The sequence below is a fragment of the Schistocerca americana genome, unplaced genomic scaffold (assembly GCF_021461395.2).
Source record: "Schistocerca americana isolate TAMUIC-IGC-003095 unplaced genomic scaffold, iqSchAmer2.1 HiC_scaffold_15, whole genome shotgun sequence".
Lineage (NCBI taxonomy): Eukaryota > Metazoa > Arthropoda > Insecta > Orthoptera > Acrididae > Schistocerca > Schistocerca americana.
Window position 1 is genome coordinate 7,748,063 of NW_025725583.1, and position 21,077 is coordinate 7,769,139.

Sequence of the window (21,077 nt, forward strand, 5' to 3'; positions counted from 1 at the left end):
ACAGTTTTACAGCAGTTGTACGATTACCATTTGTAACTAGATGGTACAGTCAAGTGATACTCATTAAACCTCTGTGTACAATAGAGGAATAGCCTAAGGGTAGGCCGGATGCAGGATGAACACTGCTAGAGAGGCTCGGAAGGCTGAATATGAATGGTCCCCTGGCGACTAGGGAAGACGACAAGAGAGAAATTCTGATTATAATAACTGTGTAGAGATATAAGAGCAAGCTTCACATCAGCATTGAAATAGTATCATGAGGATGAATGCTGCGAGAGAGGTCAGAAGGCTGAACACTGTGACAATAGAGGAACTTCGACTGTAGTAGTCGTATTGGCCCCTGGAGGGAGGCAATGATGCACAGATGAAAGAGATAGGTAGGCGATCGGTTTATGAAACCGAAAACTGAAAGAATAAACTGATCAGCTGGGCACTCTGTGGACGCTAACCGCTATGTGTAAGGTACACGGTCCTGGAGGAATTCAATGCTGTTGATAACTAGAGGAGAAAAACAAAACTCGACGAGAGCCTAGAGACTTCCACAGTGGGAACAGAAAGTGCAAGGAATTGAATTAGAAATGACTAAATTGAGCATAATTTCTGAAGGACTTTTCCTTTATGAAGGTATAGTGCACAGTGCATTGTTGACGACGGTATCGCTTACTTAACCGTGTATAGGACAAAGCTGCAATTCCAAGATAGGTGCTACATACTTCTTCTTAAAACTCGACATCTCTCACATAAATAAATAAATTAATTAATTAAAAAACTCCTTACTGTGTGACCTAATTCGCCATCTTCATCCTCTCACCATTTGCGACTAAACTTTCCGTCTCTACAACTCCGAGGTGCTGGCCTCATAAGGCCCAGCTAGTTACTTAAAACGCCATCTATACGTGGGTATATCACAGTGTCCTGGGACATGTCGTACAGTTAAATAAGACTTCAGCAGTCAGAGATCCTTTGGAAAATACAATGGAAGATTGATGTCAAAGAAGGCTCACATTCTGAACTGAGATTTCCGCTTACTGGCGGTTAGCTGGGGGCTATACGCAGTTTGCGTCTGATAGTGCCTGATCAGCGGTCGTCAGAGAGCACGGGACACTGTTCTCGTGAACTCTTCTCCGACATGAAAGATTAGTCTAACTGTGTTAGTTCACCTGAAGTTGTTGTAGCTTACCTGCACTCCTATTTTTTTTATTCATTATTAAACCTACTCCTGCATTACCCCTATTTGATTTTGTATTTATAACCCTGTCTTCACCTGACCAAAAGTCTTGTTCCTCCTGCCACCGAACTTCACTAATTCCCACTATATCTGACTTTAACCTATCCATTTCCCTTTTTAAATTTTCTAACCTACCTGCCCGATTAAGGGATCTGACATTCCATGCTCCTATCCGTAGAACACCAGTTTTCTTTCTCCTGATAATGACGTCCTCCTGAGTAGTCCCTGCCCGGAGATCCAAATGGGGGACTATTTTACCTCTGGAATATTTCACCCAAGAGGATGCCATCATCATTAACCGTACAGTAGAGCTGCATGCCCTCAGGAAAAATTACGGCTGTAGTTTCCCCTTGCTTTCAGCCGTGATCGCAGTACCAGCACAGCAAGGCTGTTTTGGTTAGTGTTGCAAGGCCAGATCAGTCAATCATCCAGACTGTTGCCCCTGCAACTACTGAAAAGGCTGCTGCCCCTCTTCAGGAACCACACGTTTGTCTGGCCTTTCAACAGATACCCCTCCGTTGTGGTTGCGCCTACAGTACGGCCATCTGTATCGCTGAGGCATGCAAGCCTCCCCACCAAAGGCAAGGTCCATGGTTCATGGGGGGTTGAGTACATTCCTACTTTGAATATTTTGGAAAAAATGCTAGTAAGGAAATCAGATGATAATTGTTTAAGTCCATATTTCCACCTTTCATATGAAATGGTTTAACTGCTGCTAATTTTAACCTGTCTGGAAAAATTCCCTGTGCCAGTGATGCACCACGTATATCACTAAGGAAATTACTTACTAAGTTATGATATATAAGCACACATTCTTCATTCAAGGCCTTATACTGCTTGCAACATTAATTTCTGTCCTTCAGTTACCTTCAGATACTCATTTTAAGATTCTCAACTGTTGGTTTAAATATGACACTTAAGATCTGAGACACTTTGTAAATGTGAAATACATCTGTATTACTGATGTGTTAAAGCTGATGTAGAAATATATTGAAATGAATAGTCATGGAATACTTTACATATGATATAACATGACCACAAAGTAGTAGTTAACAATTCTTTTTAGTGCAAAATGTAGACTTGACCTATCAGTGTAAATGACATATTGTAACACGTGGAGCTGCTAAGTAATCTATTTTTAGTTGTATCACCATTTTCACTCAGAGATAATTTTCCAGTGCAGTTTTTGTTAGTAACAGGTGTCAGGTATATCTCATAAAACAGTTGTCAAAATGTAGCACGTATGCAAAGGTAGATGTTTGGAGAGTGTCCAACTGTGGAACACAACCAACAAAAACTATTTTAACCTATCATTGTTCATTTAATGATGAATGTCATTCTCATTTATGGGAGCAATAACTTTTTATATTTGTTAATTAAATGAACAGTGAATTTATGCCATTGTAATTAATTGCAGATGAAATTGCCACCCGGGTGATGGAGGAACATCTGTGGGAAAGCAAGCAACTAGGTGCCCATTCACCTGATGTTCTACTTACCACCCTCATGTTTTTCAATACTAAATATTTCAATCTTGTGGTAAGTTGGAACAAATCTGTGTCAGAATATGATTGTTGTCCTTTACCATATGGAAAGTGGAGAGTTTCAAATAAAAATTTGGATTTCTCATCTTGAAAAAAATTATAACTAAATACTTCTGACATTATCTCTTATGTGTAGTGCCAAGCACGTTGAGCATATGAACCATAATGCCTTTTGGATTTTAACTTACAAAGCTTCATTATTATTATCGTCTGTGTTACCTGCATTCATATGACATATATGTTGTAGTTATTTCTTATAATAAATTTATCATACAGCCACTAATGTCGGGAATGTAATCCTCAGCTATGTACCACATTCAGGAGACAACAGTTCAAACCTGCATCCAGCCATCCTGATTTAGGTTTTCCTTGACTTCCCTAAACCACTTCAGGCAAATGCCAGAATGGTTCCTTTGTAAGGGCACGGCCGACTTCCTTCCCTAATCCGATGGAACCTATGACCTTGTTGTTTGGTCCCCCTCCCCAAATCAACCAACCACTCAACAATGTGTTTTGGGAGTAGAGCTTCCATCATCTGGCTGTCTGCATTAACTCTTACATAGTAGCACACACAGTCACAAAATGAAAACACACGAAGTTATTCAGACATAATAAGTCCTTGTGTTACTTTTACAAACGGTAACACTAGATTCTTTGTGCTCCTTATCCCAATTACTGCCAGTTCAGTTAATAGTAGTAACACCAGTCACATCAGCTGAAAGTCCATCTCATGCACTGGCTAGTTCGGTAAACACATGTACGGCTTCAACAGTTTGCATTGAGCCATCAGCTGTTCCATAGCTTTCCAGAGATGTTACAGGGGACGTGAAGAGAGAATATATCAGTGGTTATTTATACAACATACCTACATATACTGTGTTAATGCTAACCTTTAAAAAAAGGCTCCAAAGAACCATTGAAGAAAGCATTACCACTCTCACCTGTTTGTACATGAAGTACGTTATCGACTGTATCTCGGTGCATTGCTATTACAAGTCCTTCATGTAGGTCAAGCTTCTCTCCTTTCTTTTTTACATGCATCACCTCTAAATCCTTTTCTATGCTATTTAGCAGGTGACCAGTTTCACATATATGTTCAGCAACCACTGATTTGTGTTAACTGCCCAGTGCAGAAATGTCTGCATGCTCTCTATACCTTGTCGAAAATTTTCTCCCCATCTGTCCTATATATTTCATGCCCCATGATGGACACTGCATTTTATTAACCACTGCCTTTGCTAATTCACTTTTCCTGGACCCAGATATAAATGACTCTGTGCACTAAGCTTCTAAATGCGACGTTTGGTTAGGAATCACAACACCTGTTGGTGTTGGCTTTCTAAAGATGTTGGAGGTGTGCGATTTGCCTTGCCTCGTTACCACAAGATCTAAAAATTGGAATAAGATTGCTACTTTGGAGCTCTACAGTGAAGTCAATTTCTGTTGTTGAATGCTTTACATTTTTCCAACCACAGAGAAACCCCACTTTAACAATTTTCAAGGGACTTCAGAAAAATACAGGAAAATGTAAAATGTAGGAAATAACGTTTTATGCTGTAAAAGCTACGTATGCATTTTTGCACTTTGTGTGATATATGTGCACAATAAGCATCAAACTACTTGTCAGGGACTTGTTTATTATCTAGTAAAATTTTATTATCTAATAAAAACCACTGATGTTACTGGAAGTGATGACTGCCTGGGAAGTAGAAACGTTTGACTCTATTTCATGCATCATTATAGATGTTTTTCGAAAGCCTGCAGCTCTCATTTGTTATTTAAATACTGAAACACTGCACCAGTTAAGTATTTTTTCATGCTGAACATGATGAATTTCGAGATTTTTTCCTCATTGTCAAGTGCAAATATTTAGATAAGTATTTTGAGTGATGTTTGCATGTGTGTGGTTCTGCATCTCTTGGACTGTTGTCATCTTTTTGAGTTTATCTGATACTGTGCCTCCTCAGTTGTGTAAAAAACCACATGTGTACAAACTATCATTCACGTAGCTTGTTTGTATAACGTCAAAAAGAATCCATACACAAATACTGCTGTTGACAACCAGAATAAATTCTTGAAACATATTTTGCTCAGCATGAAAAAATATGTAATGGGCACTGTATTTAAACCAAAAACATTTGAACAATGTAGAGTGAGTGAAAGTGTCCACTAGCACTACAAGTGGCCAAGTGACAAAATATGCTAAATCTGCTTTGATGAAGGTGTCACGGTGATCTTAACAATCACAAAACTGCACATGTGCTATGGAGATGGTTTATTAAAGTTGGTGGTTGGTCATATCATCATTATTTGAATCCCCCTTGCAGCAGGACATAAGGCACAGATAGTTCCAACTTTTACCCATTTACTGGTTCAGATCTGCTGAGTAGAGAAAGTGTCAAGAAACTTAACCACTTAATGTTGCTAAACACTACTTGATGGCCAACGCCATGGCAGTGTCATTTTACATCAGTTTTTTCTCCACCAACATTTTTTCATAAATTGTAAATTGTGGGAAAATTACAAATATGTTGTTGGAAAATTGGGTGCGAATTAACATTGTGGACTAGGAAATTTGACGGGAGTGATAAAAAAAGTCATAAACGGCAGGAAAACATTAATTCCAGGAATGTAAAAGTGGGGTTATACTGAGTTGTATCAGTGTCGTCCCGAGTTCCATCTACAAGCAACAGCATGTTGTTGACATAGCATTTATAATGTACTTTTTTGTCCATTAAATGTCCTTGATTTTAGAATTGTAAAGGAAGGGGAAGGCAACAGCATACCAAATGCAACAGGATCATGCCTTGTAAAGCACTGTGGTGTTCAAATCGATCTTTGGATTGATGAGAACTTTACTTTTTAAGGCATGAACAGAATGATGATGGATGTTTATTACTGATTAAAAGAAAATATGAATGCACGATCAGAGATAAACTGTGAATGTACTATTTCCTCCACCCAGAAAAGCTACATTGGAGAAATAATTTGACTAAAGAAAAGTGAAAATAGTGTATCCCTAATGTAGATGGGGTAGCTGAATAAACTGATATGTTAATAGTAAAAGATAAGGAAGGAATTATAAACAGAAAGTGGATGATGAATTAAATAAAGCAGCAATGTAGACATGAACAGAGGTATATGTTTGATAAGTATGAACAAGTCTCTTCATAGAAATGAACTGGTGTCAATCAAATGTACATCTATCTCTCTCCTACATCATTCTGCTGATTCTGTTCATCTGTCTTTCCATGTAAGTTTTCTTCTGTAACCAGCTATTGATTGCTTAAAAAATATATGGACTTTCTCTATTTCTCATTTCAGTTTCCTTCCCTTCTTGATGTATTGTTCTCTGTAAGAACCTTAAGCATTTCATAAATACCATTTGTATGTTACACTTGCAAGTAATAAGCACACTGGATAATAGAGGTCTACAAATCCTGACTCTTGAAATTCTAATGCCTAGCACATACCTTCTTTATCCACCATCCATAGCCCACAGTCTACATTCGGTTCCTCTGGAATGCTAGCTCACTTCGTACTAATGTTACCATACACTAAGGATGCACTCATGCCGCCACCTTTCTGCTTGCTGCTGTGGCCTGGTGATGATGAAGTCCACTTTGTCATACCAGTTCACTTATTCTGCACCATCACTGTTCACTACAATCGTTGCCAAGTATTGGTATAAAGTTGGTTAGTGCTCCTCTGCAACCATCGATGCATGTCCTGAAACTTGACCCATGATTGGCTGCTTCAGGATCACTCTAGCAGCCTCGTGGTTGGCTGTTCCTAGTTGCATAGTTTCTCACACAGTGTACATCTACTTCATCAGTATCTACATACACACTCTGAAAACTACTGTGAAGTGCATGGGAGAAGATATTTCCCAGTGTACCATTTATTAAGGTATATAGCACGAGAAAAGTGGCTTCCGAAAAATCACTGTCCCACCTGTCATTAGGTTACCCTTATCTTCATGTAACTTTATTTTTGTGATCACTGCAAGACTGATCATTATGGAGCTATAATATATTCCTAGATTCGTCACTTAATACTGGTACTTGCAATGTTGTAAGTACTTTTTTGAGAGATAGTTTTGTATCCAGCTGTGAGCATCTTCCAGCTCAGGCTTTTCCTGCATTTCTGTGACAGTCTCTCATGCTCAACTAAATGTGTGGACACTGGTGCTGCCCTTCTTTCTAGGCTTTCAATGTCTGCAGATAGTCTTATTTGTCATGGATCCCACACACTTGAGCTATGTTCTAGGATGGGTCACATGAGCGTTTTGTAAGCAATCTCCTGTGTAGATTGACTTCATTTTCCCAATATCCTACCAATGATACCACCATACACAGACTGTAATGTTGTGAGGACTAGAAGTGATGATTTTTAAGCATGCACTTATTTCAGCCATTTTTGGACGCAAAGTTATCAGGGACAAGGGACAGAGAGATAATTGTGACCACCTCATGAGGGATAATACTAGGTGTAATAATTTTTGGAAATTAGTTCCTATGTTTCAGGTAATGTATTGTTTTCTTTTCTTTCATTAGAATAACTGCATAAAAATCTACATGTGGCAGTTGCAGTATATGAAGTAGATGTGGATAAAAATTGATGAAGTGTTACTTCAGAGTGAGGAGGCCCATGAATTACTCATCAGAAATTATTGTATAATTTTGGGTTGAATCTTCACATCTTACGCTATACTGGTTCAGTAATACTTAAAATTGGAAAATTTGTTACAACAGTCATAACTTTCTGAAAAAGTGCTCGGGATAATTTTTGAACTGTTTTTAGAGTTGGCACAAATATCTGCAGTACATTTACATTCAGAGTGTGCCTTCACACCTATTCTTCTTTCATATTGTCAATAACAAAATTTTTCTTGTGAATGAATCACAATTATAGCTGTCAGATGATGCACGAATATTATTTTGGCGTCACGCACTGCAAGTAGTCCTTTCAACTAGCAGTGTAAACAGCCGTGGGGTAAAAATTCCTGGCGAGAAAGGAGAAACCTGCACAACCAGCAATGTTGCAGCATAAATGTAACAAGGCTCCTGGTGAGCAGTGAGAGGCAATGCACCAGCAGTGAGTCTGCAGCATAAATGTATCCTAATACAGTGGTGGTGCACCTAAAACAGGAGTGAGCACTAACTATGTTGCTTCTGCTTGGGACATTATATTAGGTGTATTCTCATTGACCATGTGCCGCTAAAGTGTCCTCATTGCTGCTCCCAGGTGTCTTCTTTATTCAAACTTAACTCCGTGCTGCATGACTGATTCTGATATCCAAGAATTGTATCTGCTTGCATGTTACAAGTCCAGTAAGTTTATGTTTTGACACATCAGTAATGTAATGAAGTGAGGTGATGGGTAGGTAACCCATAAAGTTTAGAAAGTTTGTCACTTTTCATTCTTTTATTAATACTAGGAAAACTGGAACTCACATTCCTGTGGCACATTTTATACCTTCAGTATGACATTTAGCAACATTTGCCCTTTAGATAGGAAACTTCTGTGCTTTTACATAACTTTCATTTTGGCTTCACAATTTCACGTGGACTTCATGCCACATATGCAAATATCTGACTAAGAACTCAAGATAAGAGATCTAGCACAGCTGATTGTAATGTCTCTGTCGTAGCTCAGGTCCTATACGGTCCGGACACTTAGAAAATTCTTAATTGTGCCCAAGACACTTTTATGATGCACCTGCTTCAGAAGCTCCTACTAGATGAAATCACCCCCCCCCCCCCCCCCCCCAAGTTGTTAGCTTTACTCCTTAAATGATTTACATTCAACCAGGACATTTCATCATTGTATTGAAGTGAAGAGAATTAAGAAAAATGTAAATACTATCGACTTGCATTGTTCATCGCGATTTCAGTGAATACAGAGTGGCATCATTGGTGTAATGTGGTGTAATGCAGCAGCAGCCTTGTTAGACAAAATGACAAAGCCACTTCCAGGCAGACTAAAATTGTGTGCCGGACCGGGACTTGAACCCAGGACCTTTACCTTTCGTGGGCAGGTGCTCTAAGTTCATATCAGGGCACACTTCATTCCAATGTGAGAATGCATTCTGTATATTCCACCTTGTCTGCTTACCAGAAGAACTTACGTTTGCTCGTTGCTGATGGTCTATCATTTTATGGCATAGCTCAACAGTAGTGAATTTTCAGTATATGATTATCTGACAAATTTTGTTCAATTAAACACGTGCTGCCCGTCTATTGTTGGTTATTAAAATATTTGTGCACTATTGTGCATTGTTCATTATAGTAATGTTCCCACATTCCCATGACAGAATCCTCGAAAACAAAGATTTGTGTTTTGCAGCTCATCAACAGTGAAAAAATGCAGACAGAGAACAAGCTTATATTGGAAAAGGATGTAAAATATAATCGGTCATCGCATTTTTGAAGGAATGATCATGGAATTTACCTTAGTTGAATTAGAATAATCTGGATTATCAGACGGGGGATTTGATATAGTTCCAATCAGTGAATCACTGACCCTGTATTTGTAATGGTTCTGTGGCATTGACTACAGCAAATCCCCAGCAGCAATTGAGCTTTTAAGACAGTGAATATACAGTTGCTACACAACCTATGAATTACTTTTGTGTAGCACACTACGTGAAATTTTGCTTGTGGATTGAAAAATAGTTGTTTAAGAACATATTTTACATAGTTCCCTGTATAAGTCATTTATTTACTTGTAGTATAAATGTTTCTTTTCTTCCCCAATAGACTGTCAGTGACCATATGCAACTGTCCTTTGCTCATATAATGAAACATTGGAAAAGACCAGGCCAAGCAAGTGGAGGCACATCGTCTGCTCTTCTACGGTTTTATCCTCCACCATCAATGAGGGGTATGAATTATGATATGCCATCTTCTTTCAATCTTTCTTGCTTTTTTTGTTACTGTTCAGCAATAATCTCATGATTTAACCAAAATTTCATCAGCTGAAGATGGAAGAACAAAGACGAAGAAAAAGAGAAAGTATGAGCAGCAAGAAAATGAAGAAAATCCACTAAGGTGTCCAGTGAAGTTATATGAATTTTACTTATCAAAATGGTATGTTGTTTATTGACTTACTTTCCAAATATCATCACTCTACTGTATAATATGTATAATTTTTGTCTGTGGTAAAGTAGTGTATATACTTAGTATAATCCACAGGAGATAAATATGATAACATACTTACCACAGAATACAGCTCTTACTTAACACTTTTGATATTACGCTCCCAATGTGGCACTGAGTCAGTTCTAGTAATTTTTCAGTAAGAAAAAAGTTTTCTAAAAATCAGTAATTAAATGATAACAAGCTTAGTGTGAGATCAATAATAAATTGAAATACAGTAGTGTTAGATACATTTACCTAAATAGAACACCATAGACAAATTTTTAATTTTATGATTTTTTTTTTTTAATTTGATGAAAAATTTGTACATGCTTTAGTCATACAGTTTGCCCCATTATGATAGATTTTGAAACAGTCAGGTATATATGGAGCAACACCTCAATCAGGGTGCCCCAACAAGTTATCTTTCTTGAAATTTTGCCAGTTTCTTTCTTGATGGTGTGTGCATGGGCTTTACAAACTTGACTCGGATTTGATTTTTTCTGTTCATTGTAATTTGTGTGGAAAACGCCTTTTACACTGTTTGCTTGTTTTAGTCCTAGGGAGTTATTTGTTTCTGTATGTTTGCCTCCGTGTAGAACAAAGTTGTTTGCCATCTATTAGCCTGCATTTTTTCTTTCATTTGACCTTCTTGTTTCCTGGTATAAAATGTAAGCATTTGAGACACACAAATTAAAAGATGGAAAAATAACTTCTTCCACTAAGCATGTTGTTTTCTTTTGAATGGGTTTGTGTTGGTGACAGGACCTGCTGATAAGTGCACAGTGATGTCAGATTTACACTGTGATCAAAAGCATCCAGACACCTCCAAAAACATACGTTTTTCATGTTACATGCATTGTGCTGCCACCTACTGCCAGGTACTCCATATCAGCAACCTCAGTAGTCATTAGACATTGTGCAAGAGCAGAATGCAGCACTCCACAGAACTCATGGACTTCGAACGTGGTTAGTTGATTGGGTGTCACTTGTGTCACACATCTGTACGTGAGATTTCCACACTCCTAAACATCCCTAGATCCACTGTTTCTGATGTGATAGTGAAGTGGAAATGTGAAGGGACACGTACAGCACTAAGGTGTACAGGCCAACCTTGTCTGTTCACTGACAGAGACCGCCAACAGTTGAAGAGGTTCGTAATGTGTAATAGGCAGACATCTATCCAGACCATCACACAGGAATTCCAAACTGCATCAGGATCCACTGCAAGTACTATGACAGTTAGGTGGGAGGTGAGAAAACTTGGATTTCATGGTCGCGCAGCTGCTCACAAGCCACTCATCACACCAGTAAATGCCAAACGATGCCTTGCTTGGTGTAAGGAGTGTAAACATTGGATGATTGAACAATGGAAAAATGTTGTGTGGAGTGACGAATTGCAATACACAATGTTGCAATCTGACAGCAGGGTGTGGGTATAGTGAATGTCATAGTGTGTGTAGTGCCAACAGTAAAATTCATAGGCAGTGGTGTTATGGTGTGGTTGTGTTTTTCATGGAGGGGGCTTGCACTCCTTGTTGTTTTGCATGGCCTACATTGATGTTTTAGGCACCTTGTTGCTTCCCACTGCTGAAGAGCAATTCGAGAATGGCGATTGCATCTTTCAACACATTTGAGCACCTGTTCATAATGCACGGTCTGTGGTGGGGTGGTTAAAAGACAATAACATGCTTGTAAAGAACTGGCCTGCACGGAGTGCTGACCTGAATCCTATAGAGCACCTTTGGGATGTTTCGGAATGCCAAGTTCATGCCAGGCCTCACCGACCAACATCGATACCTCTCCTCAGTGCAGCACTCTGTGAACAATGGGCTGCCATTCCCCAAAAACCTTCCAGCACCTAATTGAACATATGCCTGTGAGAGCGGAAGCTTTCATCAAGGCTATTAAGTTCAAGGCTATTAAGTTCCCGCATTACCGATGGAGGGCACCACGATCTTGTAAGTAATTTTCAGCCGTGTGTCTGGATACTTTTGATCACATAGTGTATATGCTGTATGGCATGTCAACAACATCAAAATGTCACTAGTGTCTCCCCACTTTATTTCTTCAGCACAGGCACAACAAATGTTCCCTCTTAGCAAAAAGTATTTCTCCTTTCTCAATTTGACATTTGAAAACAGTATTTTTTGGAAGTTCCATTCTGTTCAACATACACATGCCCAGTTATTTCATGATCTGATCCCACATTCAATCAAAAGTAAGTGAACTACAATAGTGATACACACAGTGAGTTTTTGTCAAAGGACTTCTGCTGAAGTCTCTTGAGAAGTGCAATAATGTCTGTTTCCTCTTCCCAGCATGCAGTACCATGTGTTGCACATAAGACACACTCCAAAAATAAGAAGCAACTGTATGCTGTATTTCTGAGGTTTTTTCTTGAATTAGACATGAAATTTTATGATTTCTCTAAATCCCCAATTATCTTAATCAGTATTACAGCATAGGAAGTAGGAACAACAGAAGTTAAGTGGTCAACAAATGTGCATATTTTGAGGAGAGGGTCAGTTTCTGATTGTTAATTATCCCTGTTGCAAAGATGAAGCTTTATTAGGAGTGCTTTGAAATGATAACTGCTCATTATGGAGGCAGCAAAAGCACTGTGAATAAATACATTTTTCAACTTGCTACTGCTTATCTATGACTGTTTTGTGATACAAATTTCAAAAACTAACAATAAAACAGGAAATGTTCCATTTTTTCATAATTTGCCATTTACCCCCAAATACTTTTCAAGTGGAACTCATTTCACCTTCTCAGTTTTATAAATGTAGAGCCAAAATACTCCTATCCCCTGCAGGTCCGGGGGCTGGAATAGGCCCAAGGTATTCCTGCCTGTCGTAAGAGGCGACTGAAAGGAGTTTCGTACATTTAGGCCTTTATGTGATGGTCCCCTGTAGAGTTTGACCACCATTTTTCAAAATTTACCCGAAGAGCGAGCCAATTGGGGAAGGGTGCCTTACATGGTGTATAGTGTCCATCGTGCGCCGAGACCTCTGGCATCCTTTGTCGGCACGGATCTACATTTCCCCTCATTCTCCAGCTGTTTATGATAATGGACTTCTTAGCTCGTTTGCCCCTGATATCGAGCATAGTAGCCTGTCCGTTGTGGTGGGGCCGCCATGTACCCTGTTGGCTGTAGCCCCCTGACCCCACAGGGATCGCTCTGCTGCTGCCTGTGCTGTTAACTCCCCACACATGCTAAGGAGTAGATGCCTGTCACCCTGGGGCATCGGGACTCCTGGCAATGGCCATGCTGCCAGGTGGCCTTTGCTGCGGCTGGGTGGTACCCACGGGGAGGGATCCTGGTCGGAATGGGTGGCATCAGGGCGGATGACACGCCACGAAACATAGTACATCATCTCTTGCTGGCGGTCAAACACCAGCAGTCTCTAAGCGATCAAGGTCTAACTTCAATGCTAAGAAATAGGACCCCAAATCATTCTCCCCCCCCCCCCCCCCCCCCCCCACACTCATGGCCACACCATGGGAGGAATGCCAGGCTAAGGATGGCAGTGAAGCTCAGTCACCCTGGTACCTCATATGTACAAGAGTTGATGGGGAATCTTTCTTGAAACCTCAGTTTTTTGTGGAGCATTTAGAGGACAAGTTTGGGGAGGTACAGGGCTTGTCCAAAATGCGATCAGGGTCGGTCTTCATCAAAACAGCATCCTCTGCCCAGTCACAGGCACTACTCGCCTGTGTCAAGCTTGGGGATGTTTCTGTGTTCTTCACGCCCCATAAGAGCTTTAATATGTTTCGGGCTATCATATATCACAGGGACCTTCTTTTGCAGTGTGACAATGAGCTGCGCACCAATTTAGAGCAGTGAGGTGTCCATTTCGTCCAGCGTGTCCACCAGGTTACGAGGGATGATCAGGTTGCCACTGGTGCCTTCATCCTGGCCTTTGAGGGTGACGCATTATCCAAGAAAGACAAGGTGATGGTCTACCACTGTGACATAAAGCCATATATCCCTCCCCCGATGCGGTGCTTTAAGTGTTGGAAGTTCGGCCATATGTCTTCCTGCCGTACTTCCAGCATCACGTGTTGAGATTGTGGACGTCCATCACATGCCAATACTCCATGTTCTCCGCCTCTCATCTGTGCAACTGCAGAGAGCACCATTCACCTTGCTCGCCACACTGCAGGATTCTCCAGAAAGAAAGAAAAATAATGGAATACAAGACCCTGGACCGATTGACCTACGCTGATATGATGTCAACCTACACTGCTACTATGACAACAGTTCCACCATCTTCTGTTCTGCTGCCTACAGTTGGCTCTCAGGCCCTTCAGACTCCACCTGCCTCTTGATGGTGGGGGGCACTTACCTCCCTGTTGCTCCTGCACAACCTACTTCAGGAGCAACCCCCCCCCCCCCCCCCAACCATCGGGGACATTAGTCCCCGCTTCTCAGTCAGAGAAGCATAAGTCTTCTTTGGCTCCTCTCGCCAGGAAAGGATCCCTTGGGTCACTCCCTTCCCAGGTTCCTACCAGTGGCAAAGCTGACACCTGCCAGTGGCTGAAGCAACCACAGGTAACTAGTCGTAGGACTTCACGGTCTTCCTTAGTCCCTGAGACTGAATCAGTGAAGACCTCCCAGCCAGACAAACCTAAGGATCAGTGAGAGAAACCTAAAAAGAAAAAGACCCCCAAGAACCAAGGCACTGTGGTGGCACCCACACCACCACTACCTGCAAGCTCTGTGTCCGAGGATAAGGTGGAGATTCTGGCGTCCCCTGAGGACCTAGATCGCACTGGGCCCTCAGACACAATGGATGTCAATTGCATAGGTACTCATCTGGCGGCAGCAGGTGACCCTGAGGCGTAGACTGCCTCATTGAGAATTTCATGCCTTCCCAGTCTCACGATCACGTAATCCTCCAGTGGAATTGCGGCGGTTTCTTCCACCACCTGGCTGAGCTATGGCAACCGTTGAACTTTACACCTGCTTTCTGCATGGCCCTCCAGGAAACCTGGTTCCTGGCAATCCCCTGCCCTCCATGGCTATAAGGGATATTACAGGACCATAGAGACTATAATAGTGTGTCAGGTGGAGTTTGCGTTTATGTCCTGAACTCAGTACGTAGTGAACCTGTGCCCCTTCAAACCCCTCTTGAAGCTGTGGCTGTCAGAATGACAACGCAGGAAATAACTGTCTACAATTTATATCTTTCTCCAAATGGTGCAGTATCCCTGAACGTATTGGCTGCACTGGTTGATCAGCTCCCTAAACCTTTCCTATTTCTGGGAGATTTTAACGCGCATAACCCCTTGTGAGGTGGCGCCATGCTTACTGGCCAAGGTAGGGAGGTCAAAAATTTACTTTCACAACTCGACCTCTACCAGTTAAATACAGGTGTCCCCACATACATCAATGTGACACATGGCACATATTCAGCCATTGATCTCTCGGTTTGCAGTCCTGGCCCTCTCCCACCTATCCACTGGAGAGCACATGATGACCTGTGTGATAGTGACCTCTTCTCCATCTTCCTGTCACTCCCCCAGCATCATGCCCATGGATGCCTACCCAGATGGGCTTTAAACAAAGCAGACTGGGAAGCCTTCACCTTTGTTGTCACCGTTGAGTCTCCCCCAAATGGTGCCATCGATGTTGTCATTGAGCAGGTCACTACAACGATTGTTTCTGTGGCAGAAAACGCGATCCCTCGTTCTTAGGGTGCCCCCAGCGAAAGACAGTCCCTTGGTGGTTTCCAGAAGTTGCTGAGGCAATTAAAGACCATCGGCAAACTCTACACCAACGTAAGCAGCACCCTCCCCTAGAGCACCTAATAGCCTTTAAGTGGCTCAGAGTCTGTGTTCACCAGCTTACAAAATGATGGAAACAGGAGTGTTGGGAGAGGTATGTGTCGACCATTGGGTGTCAGACATCACCTTCCCAAGTCTTGATGAAGAGCAGACGTCTTTTTGGGTACGAGACCCCAACGGGTGTCCCTGGCATTAACATCAATGGCGTGTTATCTTCCAACGCATACGCAATTGCCGAGCACTTTGCTGAGTACTATGCTCGAGCCTCTGTGTCAGAGAACTACCCCCCAGCCTTTCAGACCCTGAAACGGCAGATGCCCTATAATGTCCCATTTACAGAGTGGGAGCTCCTCAGCACCCCTGCACATTGCCCCGACACAGCTCGTGGGCCGTACCTGATCCACTGTCAGATGATTAAACATCTCTCGTCTGACTACAAGTGCCATCTCCTCGTCATCTTCAACCGCCGACACACTATTTGTTCCAGCAGCTTACAAAGAATGTTGGTGAGGCTGATGGTCAGGTAGCTATCCACATCAAGAGGGTTTTGACCGGATTTGAGCGCTGGAATGATGACACAGTTTTGTTTTCATTTTGGTTAGTGGTCATTTCTACATAGCACAGATGAGAACTGATAGACTCTCTCTCTCTCTCTCTCTCTCTCTCTCTCTCTCTCCCCCTCCCCCTCTTGATAAGAGTGTTGCAGTTTTTTAAAAGAAAACTGAAAGATAAATTTGGTTTTTAGTATGTTCGCTGTTCTTCTGTTGATTAATTTGTTCTGTCTGTTTTGGAAAGTCTTTGTCTTATCTAGACAGGATTTGTCTGTTCTAGATGGGGTTCACCTTGGGTATATCTATAGTTTTTCCATTAATTCTTATGCCTTCCGTAAGGCAATTGGACACAATATCTATCTTGGTATGATTAATAAAAAAAGTTCTGTTTGGTTAGTCCATTCAGACATGGTATCAAAACTTGTTTGAAACTCCGTTAAGCTATCGGAAAAAGAAGATAATGTCATCAGAAAATTACAAATGAAACAGGTTTTGACAATTGTGACAATGCTATATTTCCCATCCCAATCTATTTCTGCAAAGATATCACAAACATGGACAACTTAGGAGAAATACACCTCTTCTAGTTCTAAAGGTCTACACCTGTTCCAGTTCTAAAGGTCATCACATTATCAAAATAGAGCTAGGATAAAAAGTCAGTAGGAAGTTAATTTATATAATAAGAAAAAAGAAAACAGTCCACTGCTGTGATAAGTTTCTGTATAGCCATTATAAATACACTTTACTGTCAAACACAAATCTGAAACAAACCGAGAAAAAATGTGGTTTACAAGTAAACTGGCATCGAGATGAAGGAAGAGCACTTGATTGTAGGTCAAAATTCACACCAGCCTGAATATCTTCATAAGATTCCACTTACTAAGCAGACACACCTTTTTTTGCTGCAGATTTTGCGCCCTGATTGCACTGACATGGCAAGCCATTTAGGTTTTCTGTGGTTTCACTAAATCAAATTAGGTGAAGTCCATGCTAGTTCCTTGAAATAGGCAATTTCTGGTTTTCTTCTCCATTCTCGTACATTTGTGCTCGATCTCGTAAAAGTACACTGTCAATAATTGTGTGTTAAACCGAAATATTCGACTCTGTGAAGATAAGTTTCATAAAATATTCATTTCTCTTAAGAATGTTATTTGATTTCTGTTTTTCATTACAAAATTATGTATTGTTAATGTGCATTCAGTTATTTAGAAAATCAAATTCATTAAAATTTAATATCATCATTAGTTTTATTTACTCTCATTGAAAGGTTCATTTATTCATGACAAGCAGTGTTACCAGATTAGCTTACATTAGATATACTTCATGTTCCATAGATCCAGTGGGAGGAGATCCTCAATGATGTAGAGCATAGGGCATGTCGTGGAATAAGGTTGCACAATACATACTTAGAGAGAGAAAATCCTAATGTCTTTTCCACACATTGTAAGTTAAATTGTACTCATGGATCTGGAATAAGTCCAGAAATCTTAAACATATAAGGTCTGTTCAAAAAATTCTGAACATTCATAACTTTGCACCAGTGGTGTATTGGAGCAAAATGCAGTTGGCATCCCTGCACATGCCTGTGTTTAATTTATAACTGCCAGAAGTTTCATTGTATGTCTGTTAGTTATTGTTCAGTGGTGTACCGAGTAGGACATTGTCACATAGTTTACGAATTTTGGCCGAGTTAGAGGAGCAATGTGTTTGCATTAAATTCTGTGTGAAGCTCAAGAAGACACACCAAATGATGCAGGAAGCCTATGGTGATGAAGCCTTACTCGGTGTTATGAATGGTTCACATGGTTTAAAAATGGCCAGACAGAAGATAAAGATGACCCTCATTCTTGACGCCTCTCAACGTCTAACGACAGTGCATGTGTCAGGAACGCCAATAAAATTGTGCATGCCAGTAGAAGACTGACAGTCCAAGAGATTGTAGAAGAATGTAACATTTGAGCTGGATCATGTCATGAAATCCTGACACAGCATCTTGGAATGCATCATGTTGCCACCAAGTTCGTCCCACAGCTTAAGAGTCAAGACCAGAAAGGCCTTTGCCTCGCAATCTGTGAAGAGCTTTTGGATCTTGCAAATGAGAAAGAGATGTTCCTTAAGAGAACCATAACTTGTGATGATATGTGAGTCTACAGTTAAGGTGTTGAGACCAAGGTTTAGTCTTCACAGTGGATCAGAAAAGGTTCTCCAAGACCAGAAATGTCTCCTCATGTCAGGTCAAATGTCAAAGCCATGGTGATAGTTTTTGTCAACTTTGAAGGATTAGTTCATTGTGAATTTGTGCCACTGGGACAAACTGTTCATCAGTGGTAGTATCGGGACATGTTGCAGCACCTGCGAGAAAATGTGAGAAGGTTACAGCCTGAAATGTGACGAGACAATTCATGGCTCATGCATCATGATAATGCACCCGCACATTCATCCCTGTTGGTGTGAATCTATTGCACAAAAAATGCAATCACTGTGCTGCCTCTTTCTCTGTACTCTCCAGACCTGGCCGCTGTGGACATTTTTATCTCCAAATTTGAAAACCCTGTTGAAAGGATGAAGATTTGCAATGATAGACAAGAGACAAGAGAAAAGAAAATTCGCAGACAGTGAACGGTGTATCAATTGTGGAGGAGAGTATTTTGAAGGAGACCATGCACAATAAATAAAAGGCAAGTCTAAAAATAATTTGTGGATAAAGTTCTAGGATTTTTTGCACAGACCTTGTATTTTCATTTAAGTGTCATTAAAATTATTTGCCAGAAAATATATCAGTGTGCAATGCACTGAGATGCATGTGATAATTCTCATCCAGATTTTGTATTACACTCAGAGTATTTGAAATTATTAGCAATCATGCGTATCTCTACTAATAATTTTTTTAGTGGAAAAAGAGTTGACCTGCAATAAATTTTTTGGGCTCCTCTTAAACTGAACTTCATAAGCAGCTAAGCTTTTTACGGCTGCTGGCAAGTTACTGAAAATTATTTGCAGTAGTGATTCAGTGAACTGATGTAGCTATCTGAAAAAGATATGTTATTCAAGACAACTTTAATTAAGCAATAAATACACAGATCACCCAAAAAATTATGACCACTGCCCACTGCAGGGTTGGATGCCTCCTGGTAGCGTTGCAGGCACTTGATGCAGTAAGAAAAGTATGTAAGCCAAGCAAAGAAAGATGGGGGACTACTCTAGCGAAGATATGCACTGCAAATGGAGAAATGCACTGATATTAGTGACTTTGCAAAGGGCAGAGTATTACAAGGTGCATTCAAGTTCTAAGGCCTCCGATTTTTTTTCTAATTAACTACTCACCCGAAATTGATGAAACTGGCGTTACTTCTCGACGTAATCGCCCTGCAGACGTACACATTTTTCACAATGCTGACACCATGATTCCATGGCAGCGGCGAAGGCTTCTTTAGGAGTCTGTTTTGACCACTGGAAAATCGCTGAGGCAATAGCAGCACAGCTGGTGAATGTGCGGCCACGGAGAGTGTCTTTCATTGTTGGAAGAAGCCAAAAGTCACTAGGAGCCAGGTCAGGTGAGTAGGGAGCATGAGGAATCACTTCAAAGTTGTTATCGCGAAGAAACTGTTGCGTAACATTAGCTCGATGTGCGGGTGCGTTGTCTTGGTGAAACAGCACACGCACAGCCCTTCCCAGACGTTTTTGTTGCAGTGCAGGAAGGAATTTGTTCTTCAAAACATTTTCGTAGGATGCACCTGTTACCATAGTGCCCTTTGGAATGCAATGGGTAAGGATTACACCCTCGCTGTCCCAGAACATGAACACCATCATTTTTTCAGCACTGGCGGTTACGCGAAATTTTTTTGGTGGCGGTGAATCTGTGTGCTTCCATTGAGCTGACTGGCGCTTTGTTTCTGGATTGAAAAATGGCATCCACGTCTCATCCATTGACACAACCGATGAAAAGAAAGTCCCATTCATGCTGTCATTGCGCGTCAACATTGCTTGGCAACATACCACACGGGCAGCCATGTGGTTGTCCGTCAGCATTCGTGGCACCCAATTGGATGACGCTTTTCGCATTTTCAGGTCGTCATACAGGATTGTGTGCACAGAACCCACAGAAATGCCAACTTTGGAGGCGATCTGTTCGACAGTCATTCGGCGATCCCCCAAAATAATTCTCTCCACTTTCTCAACCATGTCGTCAGACCGGCTTATGCGAGCCCGAGGTTGTTTCGGTTTGTTGTCACACGATGTTCTGCCTTCATTAAACTGTCGCACCCACGAACACACTTTAGACACATCCATAACTCCGTCACCACATGTCTCCTTCAACTGTCGATGAATTTCAATTGGTTTCACACCACGCAAATTCAGAAAACGAATGATTGCACGCTGTTCAAGTAAGGAAAACGTCGCCATTTTAAGTATTTAAAACAGTTCTCATTCTCGCTGCTGGCGGTAAAATTTCATCTGCTGAACGGTGCTGCCATCTCTGGGACGTATTGACAATGAACGCGGCCTCATTTTAAAACAATGCGCATGTTTCTATCTATTTCCAGTCCGGAGAAAAAAAATCGGAGGCCTTAGAACTTGAATGCACCTCGTATTGTGCAGAGCCCGTGAATGAATATCTTGAAAACGACAAAGTTGGTCAAATGTTCATGTGCTACTGTTGTGAGCAACTACGGAAAGTGGTAGAATGGCAGTGAAAGTACCACCAGGCGCTAAGTGGCTGGACATCCATGACTCTTCACTGAATGTGGGGTTTGGAGGCTTGTCTGCTCTATAAAGTTCGATACATAGTGACTTAAGACATCTCTTGTGAAAGAGCACA

General features: G+C 41.1%; 1 protein-coding gene across 1 annotated transcript in view; it reads left to right on the forward strand.

Annotated features, from left to right (window-relative positions):
- The window catches only part of LOC124569463, a 184,562-nt gene that overhangs the window by 155,970 nt on the left and 7,515 nt on the right, over window positions 1-21,077 (forward strand). The window contains 3 exon segments of the mRNA XM_047131073.1: window positions 2,646-2,767; window positions 9,534-9,657; window positions 9,752-9,863. Of these exon segments, the coding sequence (XP_046987029.1) occupies window positions 2,646-2,767; window positions 9,534-9,657; window positions 9,752-9,863 (358 nt within the window).